At 48.5% G+C, this 16,811-nt stretch overlaps 1 protein-coding gene across 1 annotated transcript in view; it reads left to right on the top strand.

Moving 5' to 3' along the window:
- The first annotated feature begins 8,020 nt into the window (after positions 1-8,020).
- THSD4 (thrombospondin type 1 domain containing 4) overlaps positions 8,021-16,811 on the top strand; it is a 434,172-nt gene continuing 425,381 nt past the window's right edge. The window contains exons 1-2 of the mRNA XM_060259859.1: positions 8,021-8,139; positions 15,629-15,698. Of these exons, the coding sequence (XP_060115842.1) occupies positions 8,111-8,139; positions 15,629-15,698 (99 nt within the window). The 5' untranslated portion in view covers positions 8,021-8,110. The remainder of the gene's footprint in view (positions 8,140-15,628; positions 15,699-16,811) is intronic.

Raw genomic sequence — 16,811 nt, 5'->3', positions numbered from 1 at the left:
CCAGGGACTCTCAAGCTGAGGTTTTTCACACCTATTTGCCGGGACCCTTTTTTGGAGATGCCAGGGATTGAACCTGGGACCTTCTGATTCCCAAGCAGATGCTCTACCACTGAGCCACCATCCCTCCCTTTAACGTTCCATTGTTTTTCAAAAAGATGGTTGAAACTTTTCCCATTCGTTTTTAAACTTCTCTAGATCTTGTTCTTTTAAGATTCTTGTAAGTTTGTCCATTTTGCTCCAATGCATGACTTTCAAAGTCCATTCCCACATTTCTGGTATTTTGTCTTGTTTCCACATTTGCGCACATAATGTCCGTGCAGCACTCACGCTCCCCTTCTTATCAGGGCTTCCGTCGGATTTCACACTCTCTGCCCCGGGGCTGCATCTCGCTTTGCCTTTTTCGTGCGGCAAACAGAAACTGGTTTTTAGAGGATCTTGTTTGCGGTGCGAAAGAGGCGGAGCGAGTCGCAGCCCCGGGGCAGAGAGTGTGAAATCCGACGGAAGCCCCACGGAGAAGAGGAGAGTGAGAACGGCATAAGGGTAGTGGGAAATCGATCACTGTGTTGGACTACATGGACCACTGGCCTGATCCAACTTGACTTGGATGTGGACAGAATGGAGCGGGTGCAGAGGAGAGCGATGAGGCTGATCAGTGGCCTGGAGACCCAGAAGCCCTCGGAGGAAAGGCTGAGGGATTTGGGAATCTTCAGTCTGGAGAAGGGGGGGGGGGCGTGATGGCTCTCTCGAGGGGGGACATAATGGGGGGGACATGATGGCGCTCTTGAAGTATTTGAAGGCCTGTCCCTTAGAGGAGGGCAGGGAACTGTTCCTGTTGGCAGTGGAGAAAAGGACTCACAATAAAGGGTTTAAATTAAGGGTGGGAAGATGCCGGCCGGATATGAGGGGAAACTTTTCTACAATAAGAGTTGTTCAACAATGGAATCAGCTCTCTAGGGAGGTGGTGAGCTCCCCCTCACTGTCAGTCTTTAAGCAACAGCTGGACAAACACTTATCAGGGATGCTCTGGGCTGATCCTGCATTGAGCAAAGGGTTGGACTAGATGACCTGTATGGCACTTTCCAACTCTTCCCAGTTTGGTGTAGTGGTTAAGTGAGCGGACTCTTATCTGGGAGAACCAGGTTTGATTCCCCATTCCTCCACTTGCACCTGCTGGAATGGCCTTGGGACAGCTATAGCTTTCACAGGAGTTGTCTTTGAAAGGGCAGCTGCTGTAAAAAGCTCTCTCAGCCCCACCCATCTCACAGGGAGTCTGTTGTGGCGGGGGTGGGGTGGGGGGGAAGGTAGAGGAGATTGTGACCGCTCTGAGACTCTGAGATTCAGAGTATAGGGTGGGGTACAAATCCGATATCATCTTTGTCTTCTTCTTCATCTTCTTCTTCGTCTTCTTTGTCATCGTCGTCTTCTTCTTCATCGTCTTCTTCGTCATCTTAGTCTTCTTCAATTTTATAATTGCTGTATTCTTAATATACATCTTTTTTTACAGTTGTCTTTATGGGGTTCTTTATCTACATGGGAGGACCTTTGAATGCAAAGTTACGAGTCCCAGCAAACATAGAGCTTGCATTCTTTGCGCAGTTGAGTAGGTTTCTCCTCATTTGGCATCCTCCCTTTTTTGGAGTTTGAGCAAATTGCTTTAGGCCTTCCCAGTGCCCGTACGGCACCGGGATTGATCGAAGCACGTTCCAACGCTATATATATTCGAAGCTGGAGAGCATTTTGTATGCATGCAGAGGTTTTCTACCCAAACTTGGACAAGCTTAAGCTTTTGAACACTTTGCTTATTGACTCAAAGCAAATTGAGGCTACAGTGGAAAGAATTACCCCTGGACCGGTGATATAACTGGGAAAGTGTAAATAATTTACAAGGTATGCCATTAAAGGGAGCGCTGCAGAATTTTTTTTTTCCCAAAGAAAGTTTTTTCCATTTTCGAGCTTCGTCCTGACCCTTCTGTTCTGGTCAAGGAACGCCTTCGTAGAGGTGCCACTGAATGCAAAGCGATCAGTCCCACTGAAACTAGCAAAGCTTATTTTCAAATTCGTGTTCTAAAGAATAGGCTGGAAACAGGAAAATCCGTTCAGATTCGAGAATGAAGAAGAAGAAGAAGAAGAAAATATTGGATTTATATCCCGCCCTCCACTCCGAAGAGTCTCAGAGCGGCTCACAATCTCCTTTCCCTTCCTCCCCCACAACAGACACCCTGTGAGGTGGGTGGGGCTGAGAGAGCTCTGACAGAAGCTGCCCTTTCAAGGACATTCTGTGAGAGCTATGGCTAACCCAAGGCCATTCCAGCAGGTGCAAGTGGAGGAGTGGGGAATCAAACCCGGTTCTCCCAGATAAGAGTCCACGCACTTAACCACTACACCAAACTGGCTCTCCAATTTTCGTATGTTCCAGCTCTATTTATTTGCCGGCATCAGGGCTCTTTTTCTAGCAGGAGCTCCTCTGCATATTAGACCACGCCCCCCTGATGTAACCAATCCTCCAAGAGCGTATGTTAGGCCCTGTACAAAGAGCCCTCTAAGCTCTTGGAGGATTGGCTACAGCAGGGGGTCGTGGCCTAATATGCAGAGGAGCTCCTGCTAGAAAAAGAGCCCTGATGCCGGCATGATCCCCCTTTTTTGTTACCTTTCGCTGGAGAGTCACTGTTCAGGTTGCCAACTTCCAGGCGGCAGCTGGAGACAAAGTTGTCAACCTTCAGGTGGTACCTGGATCTCCTGCTATAACGACTGATCTTCAGATTACAGGGATTCGTTCCCCCTGGAGAAAATGGCTGCCTTGGAGGGTGGAGTTTGTAATGCTGTAGGACTCGTGGTCACTCTATGAAATTGCTGAGCAGTTGGGTTAGAACGGATCAAAGGAAGTCCTTCTTCACTCAAAGGGTGATTAACACGTGGAATTCACTGCCCCAGAAAGTGGTGGTGGCTACAAGCATAGCCAGCTTCAAGAGGGGATTGGATCAACATCTGGAGCAGAGGTCCATCAGTGGCTATTAGCCACAGCGTATTGTTGGAACTCTCTGTCTGGGGCAGTGATGCTCTGTATTCTTCGTGCTTGGGAGGGACAACAGTGGGAGGGCTTCTAGTATTCTGGCCTCACTGGTGGAACTCCTGATGGCACCTGGCTTTTTTGTCCACCATGTGACACAGAGTGTTGGACTGGATGGGCCATTGGCTTGATCCAACATGGCTCCTCTTATGTTCTTATGTCTGGGGCAGTGATGCTCTGTATTCTTGGTGCTTCAGTGGGGAGGCAACAGTGGGAGGGGTTCTAGTGTCCTTGACCTCCTGATGGCACCTGGCTTTTTTGGCCACCGTGTGACACAGAACGTTGGACTGGATGGGCCATTGGCCTGATACAACATGGCTTCTCTTGTGTTCTTATGTACTCTCCTTAGGTCCCTCCCCAAACCCCGCTTTCTGCAGGCTCCACCCCCAGATTCTCCAGATATTTCTCAACCTAGAGTTGGCAACCCTAGCTGGAGATCTACTGGAATTACAAATGATCTTCAGATGCCAGAGGTCAGTTCCTCTGGAGAAAATGGCTACCTTGGAAGGTGAGCTGTATGGCATCATATCCCACTGAGGTACCTCTCTATACCCTGCCCTCCGCAAGCTCCATCCCCATATCTCCAGGAATTTCCGCCCCAGAATTGGCAACCCCAATCAGTGTTCCTATTGTGCCTTTTGGGAATGCTTCATTAAAACATTGATTGATTGTTTTCTGTTTTTGTGTGTTTGTGAGTGGGCACGCATGCACCTGGATGTCATAGCAACCGACTGTTCTCTACTGGGGGCCTGGAGGATATTCAGGGAGGTATTGGGGAGGGACGGTGGCTCAGTGGTAGAGCACCTGCTTGGGAAACAGAAGGTCCCAGGTTCAATCTCCGGCATCTCTAAAAAAGGGTCCAGGCAAATAGGTGTGAAAAACCTCAGCTTGAGGCCCTGGAGAGCCGCTGCCAGTCTGAGAAGACAATACTGACTTTGATGGACCAAAGGTCTGATTCAGTATAAGGCAGCTTCATATAAAAAAAAAAAATTGTGAAATGGGACTAGATGACCCTGGAGGTCCCTTCCAACTCTATGATTTGATGATTCTATTCTAGGTGAATAAATTGAATGGAAGGGGGGGTCACTTTTTGGGGAGGGATGGTGGCTCAGGGGTAGAGCCTCTGCTTGGTAAGCAGAAGGTCCCAGGTTCAATCCCCGGCATCGCCAACTAAAAGAGTCCAGGCAAATAAGTGTGAAAAACCTCAGCTTGAGACCCTAGAGAGCCGCTGCCAGTCTGAGAAGACAAGACTGATTTTGATGGACCGGTTGGAGCCTGACTTGGGGATTAGAACCCAAGTCTTGGTCTGGCACGTTATCCACTACATCCAGCTGGCTGTAACCAAAGGGAAAGACAACGACAAGTTGGAGGAGGCAGAGTACACAAATTCTGTGTCTAACAGAACCTATATGGGAAGCTAGGCTTGGCTGTGGATTGTTGGTATGAGAAGAGGGGTGACTTAAAAGATGTTTCTCCATGAAAAATTGGAGGGTGTGAGTCTGGGAAGTGGGGAAAGGGGGCTTTTGCATTTGCCCAGAAGAGAATCTGGCCTTGGGTGAGCACCCCTTCTTCTCAACCTAGACTTCAAACAATCTGGCCTGTTTTTAGTAAAGCCTTGTTGGCCTTTTCTCCGGCAGATAAGATTGGATGGAGTTATCTGGCGGATAAAGTCGAGTTGATACAAGAAACCGGTTTGCGGTCCTGTTGACAGCTCTGCCGGCTGCCGAGCAACGCTCAGGGCGGCTCGAAAAGATAAGCCCCGGCTTTCTTTGGCCATCTTTCAAGCTAGCTGATGGGTTGACAGCAACGGATGGCTGTCTTTCTCGTTATCAAGCAGAACAGGCAGCCTGTCACGTTTCAGTTCAGTGCCTTCTGAACCAGATCTAGGAAGGTTGCTCCTGTCAAAGAGGTAGAATTCCACCTTGACATGAAATTGAGATGGCTTAATGACTGACGCCTGGGTGATAAGAGTTGGGAGCCCCCCTGTGCGATTCCTGCGAAGCCGGCCAGGAAGTGATCTTACGAAGACACGCAAGTGCTCCTTGCAAGCGTGATCCTGGGTTCTGAAAGGCGAGGGGGTGCAAAGAAAGAGAGGGCTCATGAAACTTGATGCCTGGCTACAAATGCCATGTTGGAAGGCCTTTGAAATCTTTTTCTCCCTTCTTCCCCACCCCCCCTCCAAAAAGAGTTGAAGTTAGGCTTCCCAATCCCCAGGTCCCAGAGGGGGATCCCCCGGTTTTACAGGCTTCCCCCCTCCCCCAGCCAGCTGGCCGGTGAGGGAAGCCCCACCCCCACAGCCATCATGCACCTCCATGAACGATTCCCATAGGGAATGATGGGGAATTGATCTGTGGGTATCGGGGACTCTGGGGGGGGTGTTTTTTGAGATAGAGGCACCAAATTTTCAGTATAGCATCTAGTGCCTCTCCCCAAAATACCTCCCAAGTTTCAAAAAGATTGGACCAGGGGGTCCAATTCTATGAGCCCCAAAAGAAGGTGCCCCTATCCTTCATTATTTCCTATGGAAGGAAGGCATTTAAAAAGATGTGCACACACACATACACACACACATATATATACTGTGGCTATTAGCCACTGATGGACCTCTGACCCATATTTTTATCCAATCCCCTCTTAAAGCTGGCTATGCTTGTAGCCGCCACCACCTCCTGTGGCAGTGAATTCCACATGTTAATCACCCTTTGGGTGAAGAAGGGCTTCCTTTTATCCGTTCTAACCCGACTGCTCAGCAATTTCATCGAAAGCCCACAAGTTCTTGTATTGTGAGAAAGGGAGAAAAGGACTTCTTTCTCTACCTTCTCCATCCCATGCATAATCTTGTAAACCTCCATCATGTCACCCCGCAGTCGACGTTTCTCCAAGCTAAAGAGCCCCAAGCGTTTTAACCTTTCTTCATCGGGAAAGTGTTCCAAACCTTTAATCATTCCAGTTGCCCTTTTCTGGACTTTTTCCAATGCTATAATTCTTCCAATGCACTTTCCCCAATGCTGGGAAAGCCAGCCCGGGGCCTCTAAAGGCATGGGGACCCAAAGGGCAGTGCCTACTTGGCCTAGTTGTTAATCTGGCTCTGTTTACGGTGACCCTGTAGGGTTTTCAAGGCATTCGGAGGTGGTTTGCCGTTGCCTGCCTCTGCGTAGCAACCCTGGGCTCTCTTGAACATATGAACATATGAAGCTGCCTTCTACTGAATCAGACCCTCAGTCCATCAAAGTCAGTATTGTCTTCTCAGACTGGCAGCAGCTCTCCAGGGTCTCAAGGTGAGGTTTTTCACACCTATTTGCCTGGACCCTTTTTGGAGATGCCGGGGATTGAACCTGGGACCTTCTGCTTCCCAAGCAGATGCTCTACCACTGAGCCGCCGTCCCTCTTGGTACTAGGCAGGGCTGGCCCTGTTTAGCTTCCAGCATCTGACGAGACTGGGCTAGCCTGGGCCATCCAGGTTGGTTCTCGACAGTATTATACGGAATGAATCAATGAAGACTCGCTCCGCCTTGTCTGCTTTTACCGACAGAGGCCTTCCTGGGTTCCTAGCGAAGTCACGTCTTTTCTTAACACCCAAGTCCCTTTATACCAGGGATAGCAGGGACAGAAGCTGCGGTGTGCATGTGAAGGCAGGGCTTTTTTGGAGCAGGAATGCAGAGGGACACAGTTCCGGCTGGCTCGGCGGCAGGGGGTGTGGTCGAACGTGCAAATGAGCTCCCACTGGGCTTTTTCTGCAACCCCCCCCGTGTGAATCGATGGGGGCGTCAGGGGGTGTGGCCTGATAGGCAGATGAGCTTCTGCTGAACTTTTTCTACCCCCCCCAAAAGGCCCTGTGCAAAGGTATGCGCTATGTCACGAAACCGTGGCCCCTTCCCCCGACGGATTGCCGCGGGAACAATGAATGCGCTTGCCTGAACATAAGATGAAGATGAAGAAGATATTGGATTTCTATCCCGCCCTCCACTCCGAAGAGTCTCAGAGCGGCTCACAATCTCCTTTATCTTCCTCCCCCACAACAGACACCCTGTGAGACGGTTGGGGCTGAGAGGGCTCTCACAGCAGCTGCCCTTTCAAGGACAACCTCTGCCAGAGCTACGGCTGACCCAAGGCCATTCCAGCAGCTGCAAGTGGAGGAGTGGGGAATCAACCCCGGTTCTCCCAGATAAGAGTCCACACACTTAACCACTACGCCAAACTGGCTTCTAACATACCTGTTAGAAGAGGTATGTTAGAACATACCTGTTAGAAGGAGAGCCAGTTTGGTGTAGTGGTTAAGTGTGTGGACTCTTATCTGGGAGAACCGGGTTTGATTCCCCACTCCTCCACCTGCTGGAATGGCCTTGGGTCAGCCATAGCTCTGGCAGAAGTTGTCCTTGAAAGGGCAGCTGCTGTGAGACTTAGATCCTCGTTGCTCCTCCCAGACCGCTTCCTCGGACTTCGTGTGTAAATGGCATCCCTTTATTGATAAAGTCTCAAAAGACAGCAGAAACCCTAATGACTCACACCATGCTATATTAATGTCATGCCAACTACTGTTGGAATTAGTTTTTTAATGGTTAACATTGTATGTATCCACTTCCTCACTATATATTGGTATATGCTATGCATCTGCTGATGTACTACCACCTTTGTACCTTGAACTTTATACCAATAAAGCTTTTATATTAAAAAAAAAAGAAAAAAAATGAAAGGGCAGCTGCTGTGAGAGCCCTCTCCAGCCCCACCCACCTCACAGGGTGTTTGTTGTGGGGGAGGAAGGTAAAGGAGATTGTGAGCCGCTCTGAGACTCTTCGGAGTGGAGGGCGGGATATAAATCCAATATCTTCTTCTTCTTCTGTTAGAAGTATCCGGAGCCGACTCTCTACCGTCCTTATGAAACTGAAGTCAGGTTGAAAGCATCAGATAACAAATGCTGGTGAGTAACCGCTCTTATTGCTTTGTTTTCCTTCCCCAGGATTTTTCTATAATACACCCTGACATTTGGGCACGCTGGAAGGCATTTCTTCCCCTCCGACCGTATTCCATTGAAGGTCCTGAGCCATGCTGGACAATCTGAAAGCGTCCTTAAGGTGAGCTGTGGTACTTATGATTCACGCTGCTTATTGTATGAGTTACCGTGGTCCTTCCCACCGATTCTTGCAATCCAGTTTTCTCATTGTGTACAAGGCAGGTCTTATAGACTCTGGCTGATTTCCCATTAGCTTTATGCCGTTCTCACGCTCCTCTTCTCCACGGGGCTTCTGTTGGATTTCACACTCTCTGCCCCGGGGCTGCAACCAACTCCACCTTTTTCACATGGCAAACAGAAACTGGTTTTTAGAGAATCTTGTTTGCTGCACGAAAGAGGCGGAGTAAGTTGCAGCCCCGGGTAGGCTTGCCAATCCCCAGGTCCCAGCGGGGTTCTTCCGCTTTCCCAGGCTCCTTCCCTCCCCCAGTCAGCTGGCCGGCGGGGGAAGCCCCGCCCCCAAAGCCACCATGTGACTTTCCCCCTCCGGAGGCTCCAGTCTCCAATTGGAAAGGCTTCCTCTTGGGATGGGGTGTCTGTGTTACTTGGAAGAAGTTGGCTGCAACTCGTGAGTAGAGAGGCCAATCCCTCACTTCAGAGTCGCCAGAAACGGAGGGGGGGGGGATGACGTCTGCTGAGCGCTTCATTATTCCCTATGTGGAGATCGATTCTCATAGGGTATAATGGGGAATTGATCTGGAGGTTTCGGGGGCTCTGAGAGAGCTGTTTTTTGAGGTAGAGGCACCAAAATTTCAGTATAGTATTTAGTGCCTCTCCCCAAAGTACCCCCCAAGTTTCAAAACGATTGGACTAGGGGGTCCAATTCTATGAGCCCCAAAAGAAGGTGCCCCTATCCATTATTTCCTATGGAAGGAAGACATTTAAAAAGGTGTGCTGTACTTTTAAATGTGATGGCCAGAACTCCCTTGGAGTTCAATTATGCTTGTCACACCCTTGTTCCTGGCTCCGCCCCCAATGTCTCCTGGCTCTGCCCCTAAAGTCTCCTGGCTCCACCCCCAAAGTCCCCAGATACTTCTTGAATTGGACTTGGCAACGCTAACCCCGGGGCAGAGAGTGTGCAATCCGATGGAAGCCCCACAGAGAAGAGGAGTGTGAGAGCGGCGTAACGCTAGCGGGAAATTGGTCGTCTTATTGCATTGTTTTTGGTGGTTGTTATCTTTGAGAAAGTTAAGAAGAAGAAGAGGAGGAGCAGGAGGCTGGGTTTATACCCTGCCCTTCATTCAGAGTCTCAGAGCAGCTTACAATCGCCTTTCCTTTCCCCTCCCTACAACCAACACCCTGTGAGGTAGGTGGGGCTGAGAGAGCCCAGAGAGAACTGCTCTTGAGAGAATAGCTCTGAGAGAGCTGTGACTGACCCAAGGTCACCCCAGCAGCTGCATGTGGAGGAGTGGGGATTCAACTTCGGTTCTCCCAGATAAGAGTCTGTGCACTTCACCACGACACCAAACCGCTTGTTAAAAGGTTTATACTGTAGGTTTGCCAGATTTGGGGATGGGGCTAGAGGAGGGTGGGGTTTGGGGAGGGGCTTGTGGGGCATAATGTCATCGAATCGCCCTTTCAAAGTGACCGCTTTCTCCAGGGGAGCTGCTTTCTGTGGTCTGAGAATCAGCTCTAACTCCAGACCAATTGCAGGCTCCAACTGGAGGTTGGCAAACAGCAAAGACCCTTTGTTGAGCCCAACCTGAAGTTCTCCAGGTTTTCCATTATGAAACTGGTCATTCTGGTAAGTCTATTCACAAGCAAAGATGCTTTAAAAAACCAAACAAAACCACTTCTCAGCCCAGTAAACAGGATGAGAAGGGAATATTTGTCAAAACCCAGGGCTTTTTTAATAGCAGGAACTCCTTTGCATATTAGGCCATGCCCCCTGATGTAGCCAATCCTCCAAGAACTTACAGGACTCTTAGTACAGGGCCTACTGTAAGCTCCAGGAGGATTGGCTACATCACATGGGCGTGGCCTAATATGCAAAGGAGTTCCTGCTACAAAAAAAAGGCCAAAACCGAAAAGTGCTTCTTATATAAAGCTTGTCTCTTACTTTTGCTCTCGCGGTAGAGCACCATTTACAAGCGACACATTCCAACTTAAAACGAATCTTCAGTGTCACCCGTGAAAGGAAACACCCTTGGTTTCTGGCGAGGATACCCGGGCTGCGTTCCGTTCAAAAAAGCCCCGCCAGTTTCATTTTTTCACCAGCCCTACTTGGCTCCGCTTGACGGCTCGGCTCCGCAGCGCGATTGCCAACCTGTAGCAAAGCCCCATGGAATCGGAAGAATCTATTTTTGTAAGGTTGGGAAGAAAACCCAGTTTTTATTCAGGCATGGCAAATAAAGCATTTAAAGATGCAGAGCATCCAGCCAAAGCAAACTCTCGCTAGGAATAACGTCAAACAAATTTTTATTTTGTCTTTCCGTTTGAATCACTGCCGCTGAATCGAAAGGGGAGGTTTTTGCTTCCAGAAGGGCTTCGAGCGGCCTGCCAGTTTCCCTCTGTGCTCAGAAAAACCCCAGAAGGTTGATAACAGCCGTGCAATTTGAGTCAACGAGGCACGTACCCGGGGCGAGATAGAAACTAACTTCATTGTCCGACGTTGGTTTCCATGCAAACTCTTCTAAGACGAGCCCTGATTGTAATGTTCTCTTTGGAGAATGGGATAAACTTGGCGGGGAATAATCGCCGAAATCCTAAGGCGCTGGAGCGCCGGAGTGAGAGCTTTTAATCTGCTAAATCGTTTGCTTTGAAGATTAAGGGCTCTGTTCATTTCAAAAAAAGTTGCCCTCGCATGGGATTTTTCCGAAGAGACTGTATTCACTTGTGGGCGCCACGATGCACACAAATTAGGAGGCGCTGGTCCTTCCGCTGTTTGCCTTTTGAAGAAAAGACCTTTTTTCTCCTACAAATACTGAGCTTTCTGTAGACTAGGGTTGCCAATCCCCAGGTGGGGGCAGGGGATCCCCCGGTTTAGAGGCCTTCCCCCCACTTCAGGGTCATTAGAAAACGGGGTCGTTAGAAAGCATTATTCCCTAAGGATTCCCATAGGGTATAATGGAAAATTGATCCACTGGTATCTGGGGCTCTGGAGGGCCTGGTTTTTTATGTAGAAGCACTAAACTTTCAGCATAGCATCCCATGTCTCTCCCCAAAGTACCTGCCAAGTTTCAAAAGGATTGGACCAGGGGGTTCAATTCTGTGGGTCCCAAAAGAAGGTGCCCCTATCCTTCATTATTTCCAATGGAAGGAAGGCATTTAAAAGGCGTGCGGTCCCTTGAAATGGCCAGAACTCCCTTTGGAGTTCAATTATGCTTGGCGCGACCTTGCTCCTGGCTCAACCCCCAAAGCCTCCTGGCTCCGCTCCCAAAGTCCCCAGATATTTCTTGAACTGGACTTGGCAACCCTAATGTTTGGGAGAGAAGTGTGCATGCATGAGGAAGAGACAGCATGCAAAAGTCAAAGTTCGTTCAGAGAAAGGCACCCCTTTGCCTCCTGATGGTATAGTCTCCTGCTCAGAACAGTAAATTAGAATAAGGGAAACTCCCAGTTCGAAGGAGAGCAGAGGCTGGATCAGTCTCTCTTGTCCCGTTTGACGCATTACGAGGGGACGGTCCAAAAGATGGCCACTTTCCAAAGAGATAGAACAAAGTTTGAGTCCGGTGGTACCTTTAAGAACAGAGGAAGCCAAACTGTGGCTCAAGAGCAACATGTGGCTCTTTCACACATGTTGTGTGACTCTTGAAGCCCCCATTGCCTTGTTGGCCAGCTTGGAGAAGGCATTTGTCTCTTTAAATGCATTCTTTGAGCCAAGCCAACTGGCAGCTTGGAGAATGTATTTAAGGTTACAGTTGCTTTCTTCCCACCTCTCACTCTCTCCTCTATCCCCCATCTATTTCCTTCCTTCCTTCCTTCCTTCCTTCCTTCCTTCCTTCCTTCCTTCCTTCCTTCCTTGTATAAGCTTACATATGCATGCACCCTTCTTCAGATACAGTTAAACAGAATGTCCTCATCCATTACATATAGAAAGGGGAGAGGTTAATTGCTGGGAGGGGTCAATCAGAGTCCAGACAGGGACAGAAACAAAACTGGAAATTATCAGTCCATACAGATAGGTTAGCGGCAGATTATCATGCAGCATAGTGAAGCCGCCCTGAGTCCGCTTGCGGAGAGGGCGGGATATAAATTGAAAGTAATAAATAAATAAATAAATAAATAAATAAAGATATTTAACAGGTTCAAGGATCAAACAAGAACAATAAACTTAGTTTCTATGGTGGTAAGAACAAAAGAGAAGCCATGTTGGAACAGGCCAATGGCCCATCCAGTCCAACATTCTGGTTCATACAGTGGCCAAAAAATCTCAGGTGTCATCAGGAGGTCCATCAGTGGGGCCAGGACACTAGAAGTCCTGTTTGGGTTTGTTTGGGTTCACTTCTGGGGCAAAAGCAATGAAGGAAATTACCCCCCTCCTCTTTCTATATGTAATGGTTGAGGAAATTCCATTTCACTTTATCTGAAGAAGTGTGTGAAGACCATAGGCCTTGTGATTCCAAACTGTGCCTTGCTTCTGGCTTTTGGAATCAATACACGCAGGGCTTTTTTTTTTGTAGCAGGGACTCCTTTGCATATTAGGCCACACCCCCCAATGTAGCCAATCCTCCAAGAGCTTACAGGACTCTTAGTACAGGGTCCAGAGATAGAATTCCAGCAGGGCTCCTTTGCATATTAGGCCACACCCATGTGATGTAGCCAATCCTCCAAGAGCTTACGGGACTCTTAGTACAGGGCCTACTATAAGCTCTTGGAGGATTGGCTACATCACATGGGTGTGGCCTAATATGCAAAGGAGACCCTGCTACAAAAAAGCCCCGAATGCATGAACAAATAAAAACCTTAATAGCATTAAGAAAAAAAAAGAAGCATACTAAGGAGAACAATATGAGAGGTAGATTCGAGGCACCTTGGACACCAACGAGGTATAAGCTTCCGAGGATCAAAACTCCCTTCATCAAAGCTTTGATTCTCAAAAGCTCACAACCTGGACATCTTGTTGGTCTCTTCTACTGACTCTTCTACGGCAGACCAGCATGAAGCGATCATCAATACAAGAGCATTTGAAAAGCCACATGACATAATATTAGTCTCAAGGAGATAGCTGTGGGAGAGCTGGGTTTGATTCCCTACTCCTCTTCTACATGCAGCCAGCTGGGTGATCTTGGGTCAGTCCTAGTTCTCTCAGAGTTCTCTCAGCCCATCTATCTCACAGGGTGTCTGTTGTGGGGAGAGGATGGGAAAGAGAGTGTAAGCTGCTCTGAGACTTCCAGTATAACTTCAACTCTTCTCTTTCACCTTCACCAGTTTGGTGTAGTGGTTAAGCGTGCCGACTCTTATCTGAGAGAACCGGGTTTGATTCCCCACTCCTCCACTTGCAGCTGCTGGAATGGCCTTGGGTCAGCCAGAGCTCTAAGTGTGCAGACTCTTATCTGGGAGAACTGGGTTTGATTCCCCTCTCCTCCACTTGCAGCTGCTGGAATGGCCTTGTGTCAGCCAAAGCTCTCGTAGGAGTTATCCTTGAAAGGGCAGCTGCTGCAAGAGCTCTCTCAGCCCCACCTACCTCACAGGATGTCTGTTGTGGGGGGGGGGGGGTGCAAGGAGGTAAAGGAGATTGTGGGTGTTTTTACACTGACAGTTTGTGACTCTCTATCACCGCATTGGAAACTCACCTTTTATATTACCTAACGCTCTCACAACTGTTTTGCATCGTTGCTGCCCGAAGCATCTCCATTTGTTTTGGTGAGAAGAGTTTCGGAGCTGCTGCTGCTGCAACGTTTTTCTCAACACTGGTTTTGATCTGGTCTTTTCTCTACAGGCGTTTTAAACTTGTATTGTAGAAGTTTTCAAGCGTTTTAAAAGACTCCTCCAAAAGCCACAAGGTGCAGTCATTTGCATGAGAACTGACAGCACTTGAAATTTTTACATATCATTGCTTGCCTCATCTAGTAATTTAAATTTGTACTGTTTTTGCAGGGTTGACACGATTTCCAAGCAATCGTATACATTTAACTAAGCACTGGTATTCCGGCTGCCCTCTGATCAGAGACACCCGCCCCCCCCCCCCAAATTGAAACACTGAAATGTAAAAGGAAAATAATTAAAGCGGAACAGTGGCAGGCGATTTGAAGACTGTAAAACTGGATCAAACTGAATGTAAAAACACCCTTCTGAGACTCTGAGATTCAGAGTATAGGGCAGGATACCAAATCCAATACCATGCTGGTTATCACCTTTAAAGCCGGCCGAGGACCTGCCTACCTTAGGGACCGCCTCTCTCCATATGTTCCCCAGAGAGCACTGAGATCTAGTTCTCAAAACCTACTACGAATCCCTGGACCAAGAGAGGCCAGATTGAAGGCAACTAGGGAGCAGGCCTTCTCCACAATGGCCCCCAAATGGTGGAACCAACTACCAGAGGAGGTGCGAGCCCTGCGAGACCTAAATCAATTTCGCAGGGCTTGCAAAACCACCCTCTGTCAACTCGCATTTAAGACGGCACCCGGAGATGACACCTAGCCATCCTATACACATTCTGAACTGTGGCACTTTAACTTAACTTATATTTGATAATTTTAATTGTTAATTAACTTAATCTGAATTGTATCTAACTATTTTAATTATTTTAATTGTTTTAGTGTATCGATGGATTTTAGTGTAATCATGGTGTAAACCATGTCCTGTGAGCCGCCCTGAGCCCGCTTCGGCAGGGGAGGGCGGGATATAAGAATAAATTTATCATCATCATCATCATCATCATCATCATCATCATCATCATCATCACCACCATCACCATCACCATCACCATCACCATCACCATCACCATCACCATCACCATCACCATCACCATCTTCTTCTTCTTCTTCTTCTTCTTCTTCTTCTTCTTCTTCTTCTTCTTCTTCTTCTTCTTCTTCTTCTTCTTCTTCTTCTTCTTCTTCTTCTCCTCCTCCTCCTCCTCCTCCTCCTCCTCCTCCTCCTCCTCCTCCTCCTCTTCCTCTCTCTCCCCCCCTCCCCACAGCACAGAGGGACTTTACGCACTTAGGCATAATTAGATGAGGTGGAAATGTTTTAAATACATCTAATTCATGCACTTGAGAGCAGGTGTTTATCTGTCTCTGTCTTAACTCCCTCTTTGACTGGAAGAGAACAATACAGCTAAAGAAATTAAAAGCATTTGTTCTGCCGGGAGGGACACGCGACTTCCATTGCGATTTCTTTCCCACCCCCCTTGCGTTTACCCTAGAAGGATTTAACTCCCCGGCGTTTGCTGTTTAGCTTGGAAGAAGAACGGTTGACACCTGGTTGTTAGCTTCAAAACCGAGAACTGTTCCTTCTGGAGAGCTGGGAGCTCAGGTTTGTGGTCTGTGGTCGCTCGGTGGTGAGAGAAACTTAACAGCGCCGCTGATACGATCCGCCGTGTGAAGTGTCGCTTGTGGTTTCACTGGAAGCAGGACACTTAGCAGAAACTGTTTTCTTTTGCCTTTTTGCAGGCTTCTAAGTTCCATTGTGGTGCTTGGATTTCAGCTCGTTGTTCCGCAGCCTGCTATTGAGCACAGAAAGGTAAGTGACGCAAACAACTCCTTGCTGAGAAATGGTGGATTTAGCAAGACTAGGGACTCCAAAGAACAGTTGAGCGATGGGTATAACCTGTAACAGAAGCCCCCAACACCACCAACACTTTTCGAGAGAGCCGGTTTGGTGTAGTGGTTAAGTGTGCGGACTCTTATCTGGGAGAACCGGGTTTGATTCCCCACACCTGCACCTGCTGGAATGGCCTTGGGTCAGCCATAGCTCTGGCAGAGGTTGTCCTTGAAAGGGCAGCTGCTGTGAGAGCCCTCTCCAGCCCCACCCACCTCACAGGGTGACTGTTGTGGGGGAGGAAGGTAAAGGAGATTGTGAGCCGCTCTGAGACTCTTCGGAGTGGAGGGCGGGATATAAATCCAATATCTTCTTCTTCTTCGAGAGCCAGTTTGGTGTAGTGGTTCAGTGCGCGGACTCTTATCTGGAAGTACCGGGTTTGATTCCCCATTCCTCCGCTTGCACCTGCTGAAATGGCCTTGGGTCAGCAATAGCTCTAAGTGTGCAGACTCTTATCTGGGAGAACCGGGTTTGATTCCCCACTCCTCCACTTGCAGCTGCTGGAATGGCCTTGGGTCAGCCATAGCTCTTGTAGGAGTTGTCCTTGAAAGGGCAGCTTCTGGGAGAGCTCTCTCAGCCCCACCCACCTCACAGGGTGTCTGTTGTGGGGGAAGGATGGTGGCTCAGTGGCAGAGCATCTGCTTGGTAAGCAGCAGGTCCCAGGTTCAATCACCAGCATCTTCACTAAAAAAGGGTCCAGGCAAATAGGTGTGAAAAACCTCAGCTTGAGACCCTGGAGAGCCGCTGCCAGTCTGAGTAGACAAGACTGACTTGGATGGACCCAGGGTCTGATTCAGTGTAAGGCAGCTTCATATGTTCATATGAAGGAGATAAAGGAAATTGCAAGCCGCTCTGAGACTCTGATTCAGATAGAAAAGCGGGGTATAAATCTGCGGTCTTCTTCTTCTTGTTCTTCTTCCTGGCACCCTAGTATTTTTAGAATGGGGCTTGGGCCAGGTGGGACTTTGGTCCAGCAAGGTTTCTGATTGGCCATTGGAACTTTTTGATGGGATGTGCAGATTTTTGTAAAAAGTT

The sequence above is a fragment of the Heteronotia binoei genome, chromosome 19, assembly GCF_032191835.1.
Source record: "Heteronotia binoei isolate CCM8104 ecotype False Entrance Well chromosome 19, APGP_CSIRO_Hbin_v1, whole genome shotgun sequence".
In the NCBI taxonomy this organism is placed as follows: domain Eukaryota; kingdom Metazoa; phylum Chordata; class Lepidosauria; order Squamata; family Gekkonidae; genus Heteronotia; species Heteronotia binoei.
The sequence above is the reverse complement of the archived record's forward strand: the minus strand, read 5'-3'. Positions and strand labels throughout refer to the sequence as shown.